At 41.4% G+C, this 19,735-nt stretch overlaps 3 protein-coding genes across 8 annotated transcripts in view; 1 reads left to right on the top strand and 2 right to left on the bottom strand.

Moving 5' to 3' along the window:
• Nucleotides 1-777: 777 nt before the first annotated feature.
• atg13 (ATG13 autophagy related 13 homolog (S. cerevisiae)) lies at nt 778-8,854 on the bottom strand. 6 transcript variants are annotated; one of them, XM_037244994.1, is made up of 18 exons: nt 8,669-8,854; nt 7,994-8,074; nt 7,804-7,884; nt 7,513-7,632; nt 7,303-7,349; nt 6,223-6,363; nt 6,114-6,154; nt 5,894-5,990; nt 5,669-5,791; nt 4,005-4,098; nt 3,588-3,686; nt 3,340-3,411; nt 3,130-3,236; nt 2,912-3,038; nt 2,564-2,638; nt 2,049-2,156; nt 1,848-1,979; nt 778-1,765 (listed from the first exon to the last, which is right to left on the bottom strand). In XM_037244994.1, exons 2-18 carry the CDS (start codon nt 8,060-8,062, stop codon nt 1,688-1,690), a joined length of 1,611 nt encoding a protein of 536 aa, XP_037100889.1. In that variant the 5' UTR covers nt 8,063-8,074; nt 8,669-8,854; the 3' UTR covers nt 778-1,687. The 6 variants fall into 6 exon arrangements, with proteins under 6 accessions (XP_037100889.1, XP_037100907.1, XP_037100915.1 ...); XM_037245012.1 differs by having other exon boundaries at nt 2,912-3,011; XM_037245020.1 differs by having other exon boundaries at nt 2,912-3,008.
• Nucleotides 8,855-9,015: 161 nt separating this feature from the next.
• harbi1 (harbinger transposase derived 1) lies at nt 9,016-11,331 on the top strand. Its single transcript, XM_037245062.1, has 6 exons — nt 9,016-9,065; nt 9,420-9,585; nt 9,668-9,870; nt 9,934-10,229; nt 10,309-10,484; nt 10,562-11,331. The coding sequence occupies exons 2-6, from the start codon at nt 9,421-9,423 to the stop codon at nt 10,760-10,762; spliced, it is 1,041 nt and encodes a 346-aa protein (XP_037100957.1). The 5' UTR covers nt 9,016-9,065; nt 9,420; the 3' UTR covers nt 10,763-11,331.
• The window catches only part of creb3l1 (cAMP responsive element binding protein 3-like 1), a 26,257-nt gene continuing 17,371 nt past the window's right edge, over nt 10,850-19,735 (bottom strand). Inside the window, exons 9-13 of the mRNA XM_037245050.1 lie at nt 17,991-18,059; nt 13,240-13,342; nt 13,004-13,151; nt 12,600-12,762; nt 10,850-12,527 (exon numbers count right to left, since the gene is read on the bottom strand). Of these exons, the coding sequence (XP_037100945.1) occupies nt 12,491-12,527; nt 12,600-12,762; nt 13,004-13,151; nt 13,240-13,342; nt 17,991-18,059 (520 nt within the window). The 3' untranslated portion in view covers nt 10,850-12,490. The remainder of the gene's footprint in view (nt 12,528-12,599; nt 12,763-13,003; nt 13,152-13,239; nt 13,343-17,990; nt 18,060-19,735) is intronic.

The following is a 19,735-nucleotide window of genomic DNA, read 5'->3' as shown; positions in this document are numbered from 1 at the left end:
CGGTGTCTACACTAGTAAAACGCTTATTTTGCTATTACTGCGTTTGTGGAATATGAATTAAGCAGAAGATGTGCCTGTTTGTAATTCATCGGGTTGTGAGGGGCTGCCATTTTGCCTTGTACAAGTGGCAACTTGCTGTTGTCTCAAAATGACATCATAGTGCATAAAAGCTTATGCTGCACTCCAGGGAAGTCAATTTTATTGACCTCTGACCAGGGAAAATGCACTTAAGTGCCACTCAAACTGGGAAGTCCAAGTCACAAAGTCAGAGAAAAAATGTCTAACATGGGGACACAGTCAACAGCAACATTTTTGAAAAAATACATTTAGCTATCTTTGTTGCATTAAATTTATGGTAATGTGAAAATGAAGTGTAAAATTTGACCAAAATGGCAAATCAGTTTTTCAGCCTAATGTTGAACAGTCCCATCTTGAATAAAAGAAAAAAATGGTTCATGGAAGAAATTAAAAGATTTATTAATCCATCACAAATTATTTGACAAAACTTTATGAAATATAATTATTACTGACTGCTTTAATATATACTGTTATCAAGTCAGGTTTGCTGAATGTGTTTCAAGCAACAACAAAACTTAACCTTCGCCTGGAATGTCTTGAGGTTGAAAGTGGTACAATTTGAGAGGAATAAATTAATTTTTGGGAATACATCACATGACCAAACCCCTAAATCAGATGAGCTAAAGGGTTATTACCTCAGCACTGAGATACTGATGTCACCTTCAGTTGACAGCAAGTGGCAAAATGGCAGCCCCCTGAGATGGTTAAAAACAGGATTTTATTGCTTTATGCGCAACCAACAAAACATTCAGAAAGCTGTTTAATACTAGTGGAGGTCCATAGAACATATTAAGAAAATGACTTCACCTTTAAGATGTTGTAGGGTGTTATGCCATGCTTCATTACAATGAAAACAGATTGCTTACAACATGCATTTTAAGGTTGATGCAAGCCGTGTGAGTTTGAGTAGATTTATCTGAACAACACTACTGGGGAAAGTGTAGACACTTGATTGAAATCCTCAGACCAACTTGGAGCTAGAACAATCACCTCTACTTTACAATTAAGAGACAGTGTGTAGACAACATTTTGATTTGTCAATGTTCATTTAAAAAAAAAAATCTATTTAAATAAGATGGCAAAAAATGTTTTATCACAATGTTCCTTTTGCCCCTTTAACCATGGGCATATCTATATTTGCATTTTACAATGGCTGCAGCTATAAACATGCGAAGCAATGGGACAATCACAAAGATGGTGAAAACAGTAAATCCAAACAATAATTAACCAATAAGTCAGTCAAAAGCCAAAGAATGAAATTGGTTCTTCAAACAGGTGGACAAATTCTACACACTGTCTCTAAATGCATTAAGCAGCTAGTTACTGTGTTAGGCTAAATGCATTCTCAAGGTAATTCTAGCAGGTTGCATCCCTGATTTTCACTGTGAACATTTAAGTGACATGCTTTTATTGCATGGATGCTTGTTTAAAGTGACAAGTTCAGTGTTTTATGTCATTATGAACATTTTAAGCAGGATCCAAGTGCGTGTCAGTCTCAGAAGTTGTATTTACAGTGAATGTTTTGTACAAGCTGGGACACAAGTGGCATTGGGATGAAAAACATCAGGAAACTAACTGATAAAGGTGACTCCTCGCTTGCTGTCATTCTCTATTGGAGCATATCCACAAAGGCGTCAAACTCGTCAATGTTTCTTTCGTAGATGGCCAGTTTCTCTGGCAGCGAATCCTGCAGGCATAGTACATACACTGTTAGAGGCAACTTACACGGCTTCATTTTGTCATCTAAAGGTTGAAAAAATAAATCATACTACGAGATCATCAGCCATCGACTGGGAACTGATGTGAAGCGAGAGGCTGGCCAGTTGGGGAGGGTTCTGAAATTCCCTGTAGAATGTTCCTAAATCCATCGGCAACAAGTCGTCTTTAGAGAAAGCTGGCCGCTAAAAACATGAAATATTGGGTCAGATGAGAATGCAGTGGTCCTCAAAGAGTTGATATGACGAACGTACAAAATCAACCATGACAAAGTCATCCTGCTGCCCCGAGCCGTCTGAGCCTTGCGAGTGAAGGCTGGCCTGCAGAGGGGACATGCAGGAAGGAGAGTCTGGAGGATGTACCTGTCACGCACGCGCGCACACGCGCGCACACACACACACACACACACACACACACACACACGCGCACGCGCGCGCACGCACACACGCACGCGCACACACACGCGCGCGCGCACGCGCACACACACGCGCGCACACACACGCGCACGCACGCGCACACACACACGCGCGCACACACACGCACACACACGCACACGCACGCGCACGCGCACGCACGCACGCGCGCACGCGCGCACACACACACACACACACACACACACACACACACACACACACACACACACACACACACACACACACACACACACACACACACACACACACACACACACACACACACACACACACACAGACAGTGTGATTCTCAGAAACGGGCCAATGCTCACTGAACCCATGGCATCCACACTTACCATTGGATCATTGTCCTCAGAGTCTAGGCCTCTGGGAGCAAACGCAGCAAATGGCAGGTCCATTGTGGCTGAGAGCTAAAAACACACCAGGGAAAGTCATGCCACTGAGATAAACAAAAAAAAAAACTACAAGAACATACGCTGCATGTTCATTCATCAACAATCATATGCATTGTTAAAAAACTTGAACACAACTTTTTTCAGTTAAAGTTTAAACATTACATGACAATGGTGGAAATCTTTTTTTCAAAGGATTTATTATCACAAAAACCTGACATTTGAAAATAAGCGTGTTGACTCTATATGCACTGCTGGATCATTATGTATAAACATGCATTTTTTCCTTACCCGTGCATTGGGTTTATTGACAAAAGCTCCAACTTTCCTCGTCAAGGCATTAAGAGTCTCGACTGGGTCAGAGGGAGAGGTGCTCCTCCTTCCCTCTCCGCTGTGGGACAAAATGTCATTGTCGCCACTGGGAAGGGAGGCCATACGTGAAATCAGAGTACCACAGATTCACATCATCGACTCGTTTCTTTTGTGAAATGACGTCGAGGTACAATTACCGGCTGCCAGGTATATTGGGCATGTGCTCCACTGTCAGATGAGCTTCGGTGCCATGATAGGGCTGCGCTGGATGCAACACCCCGTCCTCCTTCCCAGCATGCAGCGTCTGGAGTGCATGCATTTGGTGTTGACCATGAACTCCAACATCGCCCAATATGCACCTGCAGGCATTTGTTCCTCGCATGCTCTTTTACCAGTCTGATTATTACCTGGCTTGGATTGGCAGCAGTGTGGCAAAGCTCAGGAGTTCCTGCTAGAACAGGAGGCTGGTAGGATAGCAGCTACATGTGCAGACAAAAAAGGAGAACAGATGCATGGATCATCTTTAGCAAATTCAGTGTAGATTGATTGAGCCTGTTAGTAATAGGGATAGAAAAAGGGCAAGATCAATGAAAGCAAGACTGTAAGCAGACTGCAATTAAAAACAAAACAAAAAGATGTGCCAGTGAAGACTCACAGGATGAGTGACGAGACCGGGAACCAGTGGAAACTGTGGATTGTCCAGAGGAAGTGCCTTGGACAGTTTCGAAGGAGAAGGACTCAGTGTACAGAAGCACTGAAAAGCGGTCCAGTGGCAGGAAGAAAAGAGGGAAGAGAATAGAAAAACATGCAAGGAGGTAAAGAAAGAGTCGCGTAAAATCCAATCTTTTGAGCGTGTTGCATTGCAATTGTCGATACATATTTAAAAATTTAAAAAAAAGAAAAGAAACAGGCCGCAAATGAGATTAAGAAATAAGATCGGAATTGAGCTAATGGGTGACTTCCTAATAGGTTTTGGGATAAGAAAAAAAAACTTCAAGTAAACTGCAGAAGTTAAAGAAAGCAGAAAAAAGTTGCGGTTTATAGTCTTTTGCTAAGGAAAAGGGGGCATTACCTGAGATGGGGGGGAAGTGGAGAAGGATGTAGTGCAAACTTCCTGAGAATCCTGAACTCCTGCAAATGCTTCACCATTGTCGTCGTCTGTTGCTCTGTGAAGAAAAAGTTAGTTGCGCAAGTTGTTAGCTGTTGGTGACAGTGCTGAAGTGGCCGGCGGCAGTCAAAGAAATAAATCCCGGACATTTTTGAAAATCCCCCTCGACATTTTTTCAGGTCTCAAAAGTAGGGCATGTCCGGGTAAAAAGAGGACGTCTGATCACCCTAAACCGGAGCAATAATAGATTTGAATAAGCCAACGTGCAAAAAATGCTTGAGAGGCTCCATGCCACTGCTGCTGATTTATGATCAGTCTTGCTTGTTTTCATACATGTGTGACTTGAAGGCTCCATGCCACTGCTGCTCTTTTTTAATGTATAAAGTTTACTATATGGTTTAAGCAGTTTTAAATAAATGAGTGATTTTAAAAGTAAGTGGATTTTGTTGTTTTTTACCGTGGTACCGAACTAGTATCCAGAATCGTGGTAAATCACAGGTATTGGTACAGACTACTGAAATTCTGGTATTGGTATCACTGGGCAATAATATCCTGTTCTTGCTACTTAAATGTTGTTAGTCACCTGAATGTTGTTAGTCCCTTAAATGTTGTACAGAGGCTGAGATCAACCAGAGTCAAATTCCTTGTTTGGCATGCACAAACTTGGCCAATAAAGCTGATTCTGACGCCACGAGTCTGAATTGCTAATTTATCAATTATTTGAATAATTGAATCTTATTTTAGTTAGTCAACAACAATAATTAAGCTAAGTAACATAAGGGATTGATTGTCATTGTTTTCCAAAGTAAAAGTAGATGTTTGGAAATGTCAACCTGCTTTCACAAATGATTAAAGAAATCAGAATTAATTACTTATTTTTAAAACCTTTGATAATTGATTTGTTGTAAATTTGTTGACACCTCTGTGATGGATAAAATTGTTGGCACACAATTGTTGTCTGAGTGTCAATGGACAAAACGATTTGCCAATAAAGCATCATTTTGTGCAAGCGCCCTTGTTTGATGCCGCTGATCTGAGTCAATCGATCAATCAATCAATAATCTATTAAAACGAGCCACGATCGGGGCAGAGTCAAGTCGTTAGGAGTTATCTAACTTTTTTTTTTCTGTTTTGGCTTCTTCTACGTCTTCGGCTTTTTCTTTTTCTACAGTCGCCTGCTTGCTCCCACAGCGCATGTGCAAGGACTCGCAAAGCGCAACCCTGATTCTTTTTCTTTTGATTGTTTTCAACCTGTTTCAGCGATTTGACTGAAAATTATTTTTTAAATATCCCTAACAATTAGTATTGCAGACAAAACGCATGAGCGTCCAGTCATTTCCATAATAAATTATGGAAGTTCTGTAATTGTTGGCAACTCTGGTTTTATTTAATGTCTGAAGAACAAGACACTTCTTCAACTCTTGCAAGTATCAGCTTTGTGTTTAACCAAACAGGTCCAGATTTTACCCTGACTAAGCAGTGAGTAAATTAAAAAAAGACATGAGCATTAGCTCTGGGCACTATACTTTTGCTGGCCATTCTTTTGGTGGAGTGGTATAAGATTTTTTGAGAACCTAATGCTTCAACCATGCAAGGTTGGGAATAAAAAAAATTGAAGTCCTTCTTACTTGTGTACTGGGTACCTGTAGTTGCAGGGCTGACCCATATTTGCAGGTCGCTGGCTGCCACAGGGAGGGTCCACAAAGTGGTCCACAATAATCCCCATGATAGGCGCAGATCGCTCAAATTGTCTGCAAATTTTTGTTTAATAAAAAAAAAAAAAAATCACTGGACATTCTATGAACTACACACTACATTATGACATGTCAAACGGCCGAGCAAATGTTACCTACCTGTTGGACATTAAAGCCAGGTTTGTGCGATAGGCACAAGAAAGTGTGACAGTGCCAACGGGGGTTCCCACAACACCAACACGCACCGTCTGGAAACCTTCAAAAATGGGAAACAAACACTTGACTGAAAGCTATTGATGAATGTTTTAGAGAGGTAAAAAACATTCATATTGTTTGACTTATGGTGGGAATAATTCTAATACAATAAAATAATAACTACCTTCTCCTAATCCTCTCATCTGAACTTCTCCAAAATAGATCCTAGACAAAGGAGGCACATACAATGAGCAGACGGAACGTTGGAGTGATGAGAAACTGGTCTAACTCACCTGTATAATATGACATAGTCATGTCCCTGCTTTCTAGACAGTTTGTAGGCAGGCGTTACTCTAGTGACAGCCAGCAGAGATTTCAGAAGGACAGACAGACGGTCGTAAACAGTATACGACACTTTTATGTCCTTATCACACCTACAAAATAAAAACATGTTGACTTATGTTTCAGCACTTATTATTTTAAGAGCTATAATCGGCAAAACGATTAATTGGTCCGGCCCTAAAGAAAATGATCCCAAGCAGATTCCTCCTCCGACGCTCCCTGTGTGGAGTTTGCATGTTTTCTCCCGGCACTCCGGTTTCCTCCCACATCCCAAAAAAAAAAAACATGCTTGGTAGAACAATTGAGCACTCCAAATTGCCCCTAGGTGTGAGTGCGAGTGCGAATGTTCGTCTCTGTGTGCCCTGCGATCGTCGGGCAACCGGTTCAGGGTGTCCCCCGCTTACTGCCCGATGACTGCTGGGATAGGCTCCAGTACGCCCGCGACCCCCGTGGGGATAAGCAGTATAGAAAATGGATGGATGGATGATAGACTCTTATCGAGAAAACCTTTGGAAAATGATTTGATCAGCTCGTTGAGATATTTTGGTTGTCTTTAATATATTGGTTCAAAAGATATTTGCCCTAAGCTGTTGCCCAAGTTTAAATAATAATAATAAATACTGTGTTTAGAGTCGAGGAGACTTTGGCTGGTTGGACATTAGTGTACTTATTTGTTGCGGCTTTCAATATCGGCCTACATATCAACCATGTTTGCATTATCCAGCCGATGGTAAATTATCGTCGACCGTTGAATTATGGATCCGATAAATATCATGCATCCTGATTTAGGGACAGTTGGCAGCTCTGCAACAATGAGTTACTTTGAAATGGAGAAGAAAAGAAAAAAAAAAACTCATCTGCAAACATCTGGGCATATGACAGAAGCAGAGCGTAGGGACTTTCTAATCTGTACAAGTTGTACTTTGATTTTCATTGTGTATTCTGAAAAATGACATTTCCATCATAACATGCCGTTATGAATCACCATGTTTGAGAAACTCTACATTTGTAAGAAAAGACCAACATCTTACTTTTCATTAATCTCTAGGCACCAAGTCTCTAACTCCATCGAGTCCCCCTGGATGAAAGAGAGGCAGATGCATTTTGGGGTTCGATTTGGTTTGGTATTTACAGTGAGTGAGTAAAGATTAGCACTGGTACAAATAATGTTGGATATCAGAAAAGCTATATCAAAAACCTTTTAGCTTTAAATAAAAGCATTTAAAAAAATAGAGTTTTACCTCCGAAGTCTTCAGAGAGATCTCCACGCACATTGAGTGTCCTACGCCTGGAAGCTGGCCAGCCAAAATTTTCTTTGCTTCATGGGTCACTTCTGGGATGTCTTTGATTGCTAAGTTGAACTACAAAATAAAACAAATGAACATAAATAAATTCCAATCACACTTAAAGTGAAAAAGATAAGTGTGGATGTCACAAAAACTATAAATAACAAGGATCCTTGCACATTGTGTGTCATACTCTTGCACACAGCGCAGTAAGAAATGAATGCCCTTGAAAAAAAATTGTTTTACCCAGTCAGAGCCAGTGGGGGACGGAGACGAGCGAGTACATATCTTCTCACCAAGGCGAGCCTGGACTATCACCTGAACAGTCTACAATACACCAACGATACAATCAAACGGTTATTGAACACGAAAAGTACTATTTATTTTTATAGTTAATAATAACGTGACTCGAATATATCATAAAGCATCGTCTCACCTTTAAGGCAAAGAACTTAATGAACTTATCCAAGTCTTTTTTATCCTGGGTACTCAGGTCACTGTCCATGTTGTTACCACCCTACAATCGAGCATGAGCATACAGTATATTGAAGCTGTTTGTGTGTATAAGAAAAATCATAAATGACAGCAACTAACATCCATCCATCACCCTGTTAAAAATACAGTACTGTCCTAAACGAATATGCAGAACTGTAGCTGGAATAAAAAACATACAGCTACAGATATACACTTTCCCCATTGAATATGAAGCGAAATACCTACCTTGCATTCGTAAAAACCACACATACACAGCTTCCAAAATTCTACACATTGAAATATTTAGTACGACACTAACTAAAACTCCATTACCATATTAAAGCCTTGGATTGATCATTGTTATATTACGGCAGATACGCAGAGTGAAAGCCAATGCGGCCTTTACGTCGCTATTAGAATATCCATTGAGCTACTGTACAAAGATCAATCGTAATTTTAATCCATTGACGAGCACTTTGCAATGGACACTATAAAATGTAGACGCTAGCAAGACGCCAATAGATGAATAGGTTCTCCATCGGAACTGATGAATCATTAGTACACGGCTAATGCCAGGCTGGCCATCAAGCTAGCTGGACGTCGCGCACTTTAAACCCATCACAAAAAGCAAACCTACATGAAGTTTTCCTTTAGCAACGCGGCTTTGATGAGAAACAAATCAGCTCAATAAATAGGACTCTCGATTCAGTTGTCCAGAATCGCGAATAAGACCAATTCTGATGTAAACAACGTCAACAGCGGCTGTGCCACATTTGTGTTTATCTTCCCCATGTCGACGTGTTTAGATAGCAAATGTTTCACAATAGCACTTTCGCGAATTTGTATGTGTAGTATATTAAAAAATAAATACATTCAGGCTTGTTAATCTACGACATTCTAAAACATTTTGGGTGGACTCGAGCGTTTTCATTTGCTTTTATTTTTGTATTTTATTTTTTTCCATTTTTGACGAATCTAAGAAGTAGTGTGGTAAGGCACTTTTTGTCCTTAGACTTAGTTGGCTGAGACGGACGGTAAACCGATTTTTCTTTTTTTTAAATGCAGTTTTATTGTTTGTGCATTGCGTTTCATTATTTCAGACATTGTATTTATTTATCGTAGGCTTATAATGAGCTTGTTTACACATATGACTTAGAAATGTAGCATGGGGATTTAGCACGTTGGTTTCAATTGATTCGCATAAACACTAATGTTAGCATTTCATTCAACGAAGATGTTTAGATAACATTTATTTATGTGGATTATATAGATTTATATAAACAGCCAAACCAAACAATGCTTGGAGTTCGAAGAAAAACGTTAATTAGTACTATTAGTACGATAGTTGTAGTCAAGTGCAGTAATTTGTTGTTATTTATCACACACAGCATGGCGATCTCAATAGCCATTTTGGACTGTGATTTACTGTTGCACGGCCGTGGTCACAAAACCTTGGACCGCTTTGACGTGGGCTCTGTGTCAGACGAATTCCTCGTCTCACAGTTTGGCTTCCCCAGAGAATTCATCCTGTACTTGGTAGAGTTACTCAGAGAGGTAAACTCTCACGCTTTCAAGGGTTAACTGTCAGCTCTATCTCAGATCGACCTCAATATTTTGTGCTATTTTTGTGTACTAGTCCCTCTGTAGACGCACACAGAGATCCAGAGCCATCAGTCCTGAGGTCCAGGTATTGGCCGCGTTGGGGTTCTACACGTCGGGCTCTTTTCAGACATCAATGGGAGATACAATTGGAATCAGCCAAGCATCCATGTCCAGATGTGTTTCCAATGTGACCAAAGCTCTGGTTGAGAAAGCTCCTCAGTTCATCACGTTGAAAAGGTAAATAAATAATCAAGATTATCTTGCGAGCGCGATATCGATGAAGAATGGTTTCTTGTGCAGAGAGGCCGTGATCCGAGAGCAGACCTCCCAGGAGTTCCAGAGGGTGGCAGGATTAACAGGCATTCTTGGAGTACTGGACTGCGTTCAGGTCGCCATCAAGGCTCCGAACAGCGAAGACTCATCCTATGTTAACAAGAAGGGCTTTCACTCCACTGGGTGTCAGCTTGTTTGTGATGCCCGAGGCCTACTACTCAGCGCAGAAACTCACTGGCCCGGTGGGCTCAAAGGCGTCGACGTTCTGGAAAGATCTGCCCTTTTTAAAGAACTGCAAGAAATTGAGGAGGGCTATTTGCTGGGTGAGAACTGTTTGGCTAGGTAACAACTACAAATTTAGTTCATTGATGGTGAAAAAGTCAAACGTCTTCTGATTATTAGGTGACAGCCGTTATCCTCTAAGGAAGTGGTTGATGACCCCGGTGGATTGCCCTGAATCCCCTGCAGAGTTTGGATACAATCTCGCTCACACGGCCACGCATGAGATTGTGGATAGAACGTTTCGAGCCATCCAGACTAGATTCAGATGTTTGGATGGAACCAAAGGGTATTTGCAGGTATTTCACTTCTAACTGCGTAAAGAAAAAGAACAGTTCACGTACTAAACCACTGTCGTCATCACTGCTCTGCACAGTACTCACCAGAAAGGAGTGCATCCATCGTGTTAGCTTGTTGCGTTCTCCACAACGCCTCCCTGCAGTCAGGTTTAGACGCCTGGACTCTGGAAAGGACGGACCCGCCGGAGCAACCCGAAACCCTGGAGCAGAGGCCCGAGGACCGTGACGATCAGGCTGAGAAGCTTCGCAAACAGCTCATCCTGAAACACTTCAGCTAATGTGTGCCTGAACTCTGCAGGGCTTTGCTCAAGAACAAGCCGAGATCACACAGTTGTATTTAAACCAAGAAAGTCAAGAGACAGTGATGCTGATGCAGATTTTTAATATTTTGCTGGTTTCTAATCTACTGACTACACTAATATAACAGGCATATATAAAGGAACATGCAACACGCTGTACAAAAACAACAAGAATCTTCTGTGAACATTACTTGATTTACTTCCTCAAGTATTTGTGACCCAGCTTTCCCAAACAATTTAGTTTCCTTGTTGTTCAGGTTTGGAAAAAGTGACCAAACCCTCCCTCCAGCCATCCATCCCACCCCCCCCATTAAAAGACTTTGTAATGCATTTCCACAGGCAATGACACTGCAATCCACTAATCCCGCATTCACAATGGCACATCATTTATGTACACAAATGCATTGACGTTGACATTGCAAGCATGACAAAATAGCATTTTGTGGGTAGATCACACCAAATACAACGGATGGATACAGAGACAGATTATCCCAATTGTCGATTAAAGGCATCTCAATACTGCACTGAATTTTTCACATGAATAGAACAAGATCTTTTTTTTTTAAGTTCTTTTGAAGATAGTAGTGGTCTTTCACATCTGGGAATGGAATTTGATATGTACACACTTTCTACAAACAGCAATAAATACGCACACACAAGCATTTTACTTTATTGCCAACATGTTTTAAACCCAGTGTGTGGTAAAGTGGAGTCAATCAAAGTTTACTTTTGCCCTGATTTCACAGTTGCTTGCATTTGAAGGGGAAAAAAAAGGTTATTTTTGATGAACGACAGTGAAACATAAAACATAATTACAGCTAAAAGACACAAACCCCAAGGTGGATGGCCACGGAGCAATAAACGAACTTACACATGATCTAAATCTTTACACAATCCCAATGGTCAACACATCTTTCCTTTTTTTGTTGCATAAAATAAATGCTCTTTTTTATGCTTGGAATATATTATGAAGCAATATTGTCATTTTTATACTTTTTAAAACATTATTTAGAAAATAAAATGAGGCAATAATGTATAAACTAAACTTTAAAATAGTACATTTCATATTTTTGTTGCATAATTTAAATATGCTCATTTTTGATGCTGCAACTATATATATATATATATTATATACACACAATTTTTAATTTCATAAAAATACTTTGTCATGTTTCCCGCCCTCCTCTTAGAACTCTTCAATAGGAAAATACAGATGAGAAATTTTTGGGGTGGTTGTAAAGTGAATGGGTGAATTCTGGTTAAGTAGCAATGCAGTTTGACCTCACAACCGACCTTTCAGAGCCATAAATGAATTGATGTGAGGTGTCAAACTGTCTGATAAAGACATTAAATTTGTGAGTGTTAAATTTGCACTCTTGAGTCTATCATACTTTAAGGCCAAGTGGAAGGCACTTGAAAGGCTTCCTGTGTAGGAGGACACGAGTCTTGTTTGCTTTGAAACATTAGCAGCAACACTAAAGACACCAGTACAGTGCACGGGGTGAAGTAGAAATCAGCGCTGGAGGTCAATGTGTGCATACATAGGAGTGCGCTCTATGAGGTCAATAATTCCACGTGACAATGAGAGACCTACAGTATGTGTATGTACGTATATTCTGTATATAATATGTGCCATGGTGGCTAGGAGGGGGGCCACCTTGAAACTTGAGGGAGGTCCAGTTGGCGACAGGAGGGCGGTTTAAGCTGTCAGAAGAATCCTGAACTGTCATTTGGTTTAGTTTCTCTGAGGAGGACAAAGTAGATGTCATGGTCAGTGGTGGTCAATGTTTAGCACTTTGGAGTGATATAATCACACCTGTGGTCCGACTCGGGCGCCTTTGTCTGTTTTTTGTGGACATCAGATGTGTGGCGGCTTGTCTGGATGTGTTTTTGTGACCGCAGCCTCTCCACTAATAACGTTGTAGGGGTTTCCTCCAGTGGAGAGCCTTTGTCGAAGAAGAGAAGGCTGCGAGAGCGGACTGCAACACAAACACACAGCTTGTTGTCACTTGATTGTCATTTGATTGTTAAAAATACAAATTGTATCATCTCAACCTGAAAGATTCCACTGTATTAATCTAATAAAATCGTTCCTAACTGTGCAGACCGTTTAAATATTGTGCTAAAGGATGCTTAGTCTTTAGCGATTAAAGTCCTGCACAAGTCTCTTACTTATCAACCCACAATTCTTGATAGTACCACTTGACAGAAGCAACATACCCTGAGTGGTGGTGTACAGGTCTTCTGACTGGGGGGAGGGAGGAGAAGAAGTATGCACGGGGGAAGAAGAGGCGTGAGTGACCAAGGAGAGGGGGGAGAGGCAAGGAGAAAAGGAGCCCAACACCAGGACAAAGCACAATGCCATCATCTGCACAGAGACAACAAGACAATGTTTGGCCATTTATGTACATTCCAAATCGACGAGAGAAGAATACAAGGCAAGCCGCCACACTTACCATGAGGCACGTCCCTGTTTGAGTTGAGGCCATTTTACAAGCACGCGGGACAACTTTCCCTGAAATAAGCGATTGGAGTTTTTGGAGTTGCTGGAGAAGTGTTCTGCAGACACACAAACATGATAAAATTGATGTACCCGTCATACAAAAAAAGGGGGGGGGGGCAGCATTGAGGGAAGGTTGAAAGAAATCTAAATCTAATCTGGAAAAAAAAGATTAGAATGTTGCATTTGTGACGGAGGCATTACAATCAGCAAGTCAGGTAGAGAAAAGGCATGTGTAACCCTCTCTAAATCGCCAAGGAAAGGCTCGACCTAAGACGAAAGGAACTGATTTTTATAACAGACTTGATCTGCTTAGTTTGAAAAATCACTGCTAATTTTTACCGCTAGTGTAATTAACATAATGAACAAGGGAAATTGTCCAGTCATCTGATTTTTGTTCATCTTAGTGAACATGTGAATGTGTGCATGTTATTGCACAGTGTCCACAAAGTATTAACCCAACTTTCGCAAAACTTGCACCCGAAGAAACGAATGCACATTGATTTAATGCAGAATCAATAATATTGGCTGTTAGATGTGGACCAATGCAAAGAACTAAAAGAACATACTTTTTGTGTGACCTGGAGAGCAGGGCTCTGATGGTATGCGTTGCAATGGCACAATGTGAACACTGAGGGGAGACACGAGCTGTTGATCATACATCAGTCACTGACTCAAAAAGCAGCCAAGTGAACCCAATGAATTCTAAGCAGTCAACTGGCACAGTGAGGAAGTCAGGCAGGCCGTCAGTCAGCCGTTCAGCCTTTGTCACTCCCTTGTGTCAGAAAAAACACACAGCACGCACACTTTGATGTCAAGCGCCAATGATGAATGGCTGCTTAAAATATACAGCTCGTATAAAAACTGAGGGATGAAATATGAAGGGCAAGTTAGGCCCATCATGTACTGGGTCTTTTTCTTGACTTAAGCACGACATATTTAATATGAACAAACTTGTTTTTAAACTTGCTGTGTTGATTCACATTTGTGCTAACGCAACCATATTCTACAGAGTGATTGTTTATGAGAGGCTGTGTGTGTGTGGGGGGTGTGTGTGTGAAGGATGGGCGTTCCCCGATGAAAACTTTAATTACAGACTTCAACAGACAGACCCCCCCACCCCCACCCCGGTCCTCCACAAGCACCAGCACTTCTCTCCACCCAGAATTATCTCCAAGACACAGTATACAGTATACAGCAGATCAGACATTGAAACATAATCATTGTTTTGTTTTGTTGTTTTTTCTCCTGTCCAACATCAAACTGGATTCTGATAATCCAAGCATGCATTGAGTCTTTTTTTAATCATTACATTTGTTGTCCGCATGTATAATTACCACTACAGAGAACATAAGTATGACTTCTTTGTATATCTGTTTATGACCTGGCCCAGTCCTCTTTGAAAAACTGAAACCACACAAACTGATAATTGGGCCAAACTGGAGTAGGATTCATATTTGTCGAATATGAATCCGTATGAAAATCAGTTTAGCTGAGCAATCTACAGTCATTTAAAGTCTGTGCTCTATTGACTGTAATGTTTTGAGTGATAGATCAGCTTTGTCCCAAGATGGCTGCCCTCTGGCAACATTGTTTCAGATTGGCTCAGTGTGCATGAGCCATCTCATCTTTATATATAGTATGTATATAGCAATGTATCTAAACTAAACACTGAGCCTAGCTTATTCCATTTCTTTTTCTGCTACTTTTTTTCCTTCTTAGTATCTTTCAACAGTGCTGTATTTGCCAGAATTCTGCTTTGTGGGAGGATATTCACGATTATGGGTGGACATGTCTTTTTGTGTGTGGTGTGCTGTGCTGTTGTGTTGTTGGAATCATCTCCAATGCGCCACAGAGCAGTAAGCACACACGTGCCAGTTTTTTCTTTGTCACGAATTGAAATCTCACGATTTAAAAACGTTATATGGCTTTCCCCTGTTAAACTGGTAGGGTTCTATTTTCATGCCCAGTGCAATTTTGGCGTGAGATGTAACTCTGCATAGGAGTGAGCTAGACTAAGTTTTGCAGAACCGTGCCAGTCGATGCTGTGTGGCACAAATATTAAAATGTCCTGTCTGCGACGTGAACACAGCCAATTTGTTTCGCCGCAAATAAAAGCAGCTCCTCCCATTCCTTTAAATGCCAGGCTCGAGGGGCACACCGAGTTTTTGACATGACGGAAGATTATGCGGATATGCTTGAGACCTGCAACAGGTAGATAGTGCATTTATAAGGAACTGCAAGCAGACCTCCATGAGCAGACGATATATACCGTATTGGCCTGAATATAAGACGGTGGGTTTAGCATTGAAATAAGACTGAAAAAGTGGGGGTCATCTTACATTCGGGGTCTAGCCATTGTACCCATTCACAACGCTAGACTGCGCCAGATATCTTCAAAGTGAATGCTGAACTTAACTCCCCAGGCCAAAGCGAACCCCTGTCACGAAGAAGAAAAATAGCGGTAGCATTTTGCATTATTTTATTGCAATGCTTTTCCTTTTTCAGATTTGTTTCAAGACTACAGTTACAGTTAGACTTCACTTTGATGGTTAATGCGGTTATTGCAATTTTGTTGTTTTATCACAGTAGATTGGTTTATTTACATTTCAAAAAACCAGAAGCCATTGCTTTACAAATGTGATTGCACTTTAGTTCACATATTTAAATGTTCAGATATTAAGATGTGATAGACAGTTTTTGCATGATTTGAATGAGGCAAAATAACATGCTTTTTCTCTCGAATATATTGTTATCATCATTTGTTTCAGATGTACTGTAATTCTTTTCTGTATAAAAATTAAATTTGGTGTTCGAAAAGTATTTTTTCAAACTTCATCCATCCATTTTCTGTACCGCTTAGTCCCCACGGGGGTCGCGGGCGTGCTGGAGCCTATCCCAGCCGTCATCGGGCAGTAGGCGGGGGACACCATGAACCGGTTGCCAGCCAATCGCAGGGCACACAGAGACAAACAACCATACACACTCACACCCAGGGACAATTTGGAGTGCTCAATCAGCCTACCAAGCATGTTTTTGGGTTGTGGGAGGAAACCGGAGTGCCCGGAGAAAACCCACGCGGGCCCGGGGAGAACATGCAAACTCCACACAGGGAGGGCCGGAGGTGGAATCGAACCCGCACCCTCCGAACTGTGAGGCGGACGTGCTACCCAGTGCGCCACCGAGCCGCATTTTTTCAAACTTGAGTCTTGAAAAAGAGGGGGTCGTCTTATAATCAGGGTCGTCTTATATTCGGGCCAATATGGTAGTTGCCTGCAGGGAGAACACTTGAGTGCACTTGGAGAAGGCCTTCCACCCGGTGTTGCCCACTCTATAGCTCTTCTGTGGCAATCAGGATGATTTTGAAAACATATAGCCATCCATTTTTAACACCGCTTATCCTGTTCAGGGTCGTGGGGGGTGCTGGAGCCTATCACAGCTCCAACATCGGGAAAAAGTCAGAATACACCTTGAACTGGTCGCTAGCCAGTCGCGGGGCAGATATAGAGACAAACAACCAGCCACACTCAGATGCACACCACTACTGAGCGGCAATCGATCCAAAGTTGCTCGCACACAAGTCAGGCGAGTGTACTCCTACACCACAGGTGTCAAACTCAAGGCCCGGGGGCCAGATACGGCCCGCCACATCATTTTATGTGGCCCGCGAAGACAAATTCTGCATCAAATTCGTGTCATTACTAGAATTGCAAATTGTCTTCACTTTTAATATCTTTTTTTCCAAATATTTGACCAGTTTTTACTCGTCTGATTTGAAAACGAGTTATTTGTCAGTTTGTTTTGTCGCTTTTACTGTATATAATATGAGGTGCTCATACATTTATTTGGGTTGACAGTCATAATGGCCCTCCGAAAGAAGCAATGCAGCCCGCGAAAAAAAATGAGTTTGACACCCCTGTTCGACACAATCAGCGATTCAAACATATGATATTTGACATATATATGATAATATTAATAATACTAACAATAATATTACCAATGCATTCAATGAGCTGATTTCAGCAATGATTCAGAAGGTTGGATATGATTACATCCACCACACAGCTCAGCGGAGCTCAAAATCTGTCTTCACAAAAAACATGTGACACAACCAGCACTAGATGTGGTTTCAGCAAGTGTAAAGTTTAGTATTCTTTCAGCCAGCAAATTGTCGTGTGCCAGGTGCATGTCAAAGGAAAGTACCCAAGTATGCTGAAATGCTCAGCATCAGCATAGCACAGATGGTTGAACCAAATTCACAAACGAGCACATTGAGATTCGCGGCGGCACGCAAATCAGCAGAAAAACAGTTTTGACGCTCCACAGATAAAGAGCCCATAATGTGCTAATCGGCGCTGTCTTTCATCAAAAGGCTATGAATCGACCTGTGTGAAACACATCGGTGAAACAAGAGAACAAAAAAAGGACAACAGAGGGAAAAGGCGTACACTCCTAACGTGCTATCCGTTATTCAAAAGGAATGTTTAATGTGCACCAAATAGGAGAGACAATAGCATTTCACTGGAGCACGGGGACGTTTTTTTGCATCATGTGTCAATTTGTATCTTTTTTTTTTTCATTTCAAAAGTTTGATGAGCAACCCAATTTAACAAATCAATATATCAAAACAACTGTTTTTTTAGTGTAGGTAGAAGTTCAAGGAACTTAGAAACTTATTTTTAGTTGACCGTGTGCAGCGAGCCTCACCTGTTGGCTGTCTCCAGGTTGTCCACTTTTCTCCACAGGTCACTATTTTCCGATGTGTAGTTCTCCACCCTGGGCATCAAAGAGAAAAGGAAACTCCCCATTAATCGCAAATTAATGAAAAATACAATTAATTCAAAGAAATGTGTACGCACACACACACGCACACACACTCATATCATCATCAGTGCAGAAGAGGTGGTGCGTTGTATCAGTATCAGGCACATCCCTGGACCTTCATAACATCTGTGGATGAACTGTGCTGAGCATCTGCGAGGGGTCTTCATGCGGCCCTTTCAGAGCTCTATTAATAGCAAGCACAGTGCCAGCAGTCAATTGTGATCCCAGAGACAAAGGTCCTTAATGACTTGAGACCTATGATGGACCCTCTGCAATTCGCTTACTGGTCTTACTGGTAGGGATGTGAATGATGCAATGATTTTTATTACAGCTACCAACCACAGACATTTAGAGTCCCCAAACAGGCTTCTGTTTGCTGATTTTTCATCTGCTTTCAACACATGCTGCCTCACATCCTTGCAGAGAAATTGACCACATGCTTCCATTGTGACCATCAGCTTGTTTTGTGGATCATCAGAATCATCACTAGTGTTGGTAAACAGTATATTGTCAGATGTTGCTCACACGTCTACTGGTTTCCCCCCAGGTGTGCTTTTGTATATTCTGTACACGGGTGATTGTTACTCGGTTACGTTTTAGGGAAATTAAGGACGTTTGATGTCAATTAAAACATCATAAAGGCATTTTATCACGCCTTTATTGAGAATGTTCTCTCCTTTTCATGTGTTTGTTGGTTTTACAATGTCTGTCCATACCGTGTTGAACAGAGCTACAAATGTATGTTTTAGGGAAATGAAGGACATTTTATGTCAATTAAAACAGCATAAAGGCATTTTATCACGCCTTTATTGAGAATGTTCTCTCCTTTTCATGCGTTTGTTGGTTTTAAAATGTCTCTGTCCATACCGTGTCCCAGTTGAACAGAGCTACGTTCTAAGATCATCAGCCAACCAGCGAGATCTCTTCCTGCGCTGTGTGGCCATCAGGCTCAGAGTTGCCCATAGGATTCTTGAAGACCCTGTTCATGTTCTGCTTACATCTTCTGAGTAGTTTCCCTTGGGGCGTAGGCCTTAGCCTGTGTGTGTTGGGTAATGCCAAGGTTTGTCCGCATGACTCCCCGTTGCTTGTGCTTCCTTTCATCTTGTACTTCTTTGTTTTCCTCTTTGTCGTCATTTTCTGTTTCTCTCTTCTTTTTAAGACCATGATGATGTAGCTCTCCCACCCAAAGCAAGTTATCTTGGCTTTGCACAGGAACAACAACAATTTAAAAAAGGTGCACTAATCTACCAGGATTGACCTTTGGCTACAATGCAACGCAAGATTCTAGTAAGTGTAACCTGAAAACACACTTCAATAAAAAACTTCAACATATTTGCTGACGTTTCATCGTCATCCTCTTAGTTTTCTGGTGATCCAGTGCGTCACGACAGTCCAGATGGAAACAGTTCAAGTTCGAGCGACTGATTGCTTTCGAACAAAGGCTGCGTTTGGATATTAATGAGAGGGGAGCGTGCACTGCCTCTCCGAACACGCACATGCGCACACACGCACTCATGCACACACGCGAACGAAGAAAAGAACCGAAACGCAAAGTAGCGAGGGAACAAAAACTGAAGCAGCTTATTCACTTGTAACAGTAATTCTCAATTTCCCAGAGAAACATGTTA

Source organism: Syngnathus acus, chromosome 2, assembly GCF_901709675.1.
Source record: "Syngnathus acus chromosome 2, fSynAcu1.2, whole genome shotgun sequence".
Lineage (NCBI taxonomy): Eukaryota > Metazoa > Chordata > Actinopteri > Syngnathiformes > Syngnathidae > Syngnathus > Syngnathus acus.
The sequence above is the reverse complement of the archived record's forward strand: the minus strand, read 5'-3'. Positions and strand labels throughout refer to the sequence as shown.

Bases quoted from the DNA above. Each gene is read 5' to 3' on its own strand.
- atg13 (XM_037244994.1), bottom strand. From the start codon at position 8,062: ATGGACAGTGACCTGAGTACCCAGGATAAAAAAGACTTGGATAAGTTC. The intron at 7,633-7,803 runs GTAAAACAATTT...TTTATTTTGTAG, and splicing joins CCCCCACTGGCTCTGACTGG to TTCAACTTAGCAATCAAAGA. The intron at 3,237-3,339 runs GTAATAATCAGA...CATGCACTCCAG, and splicing joins CTGCTGCCAATCCAAGCCAG to ACGCTGCATGCTGGGAAGGA.
- harbi1 (XM_037245062.1), top strand. From the start codon at position 9,421: ATGGCGATCTCAATAGCCATTTTGGACTGTGATTTACTGTTGCACGGC. The intron at 9,586-9,667 runs GTAAACTCTCAC...TTTGTGTACTAG, and splicing joins TGGTAGAGTTACTCAGAGAG to TCCCTCTGTAGACGCACACA. The intron at 10,230-10,308 runs GTGAGAACTGTT...TCTGATTATTAG, and splicing joins TGAGGAGGGCTATTTGCTGG to GTGACAGCCGTTATCCTCTA.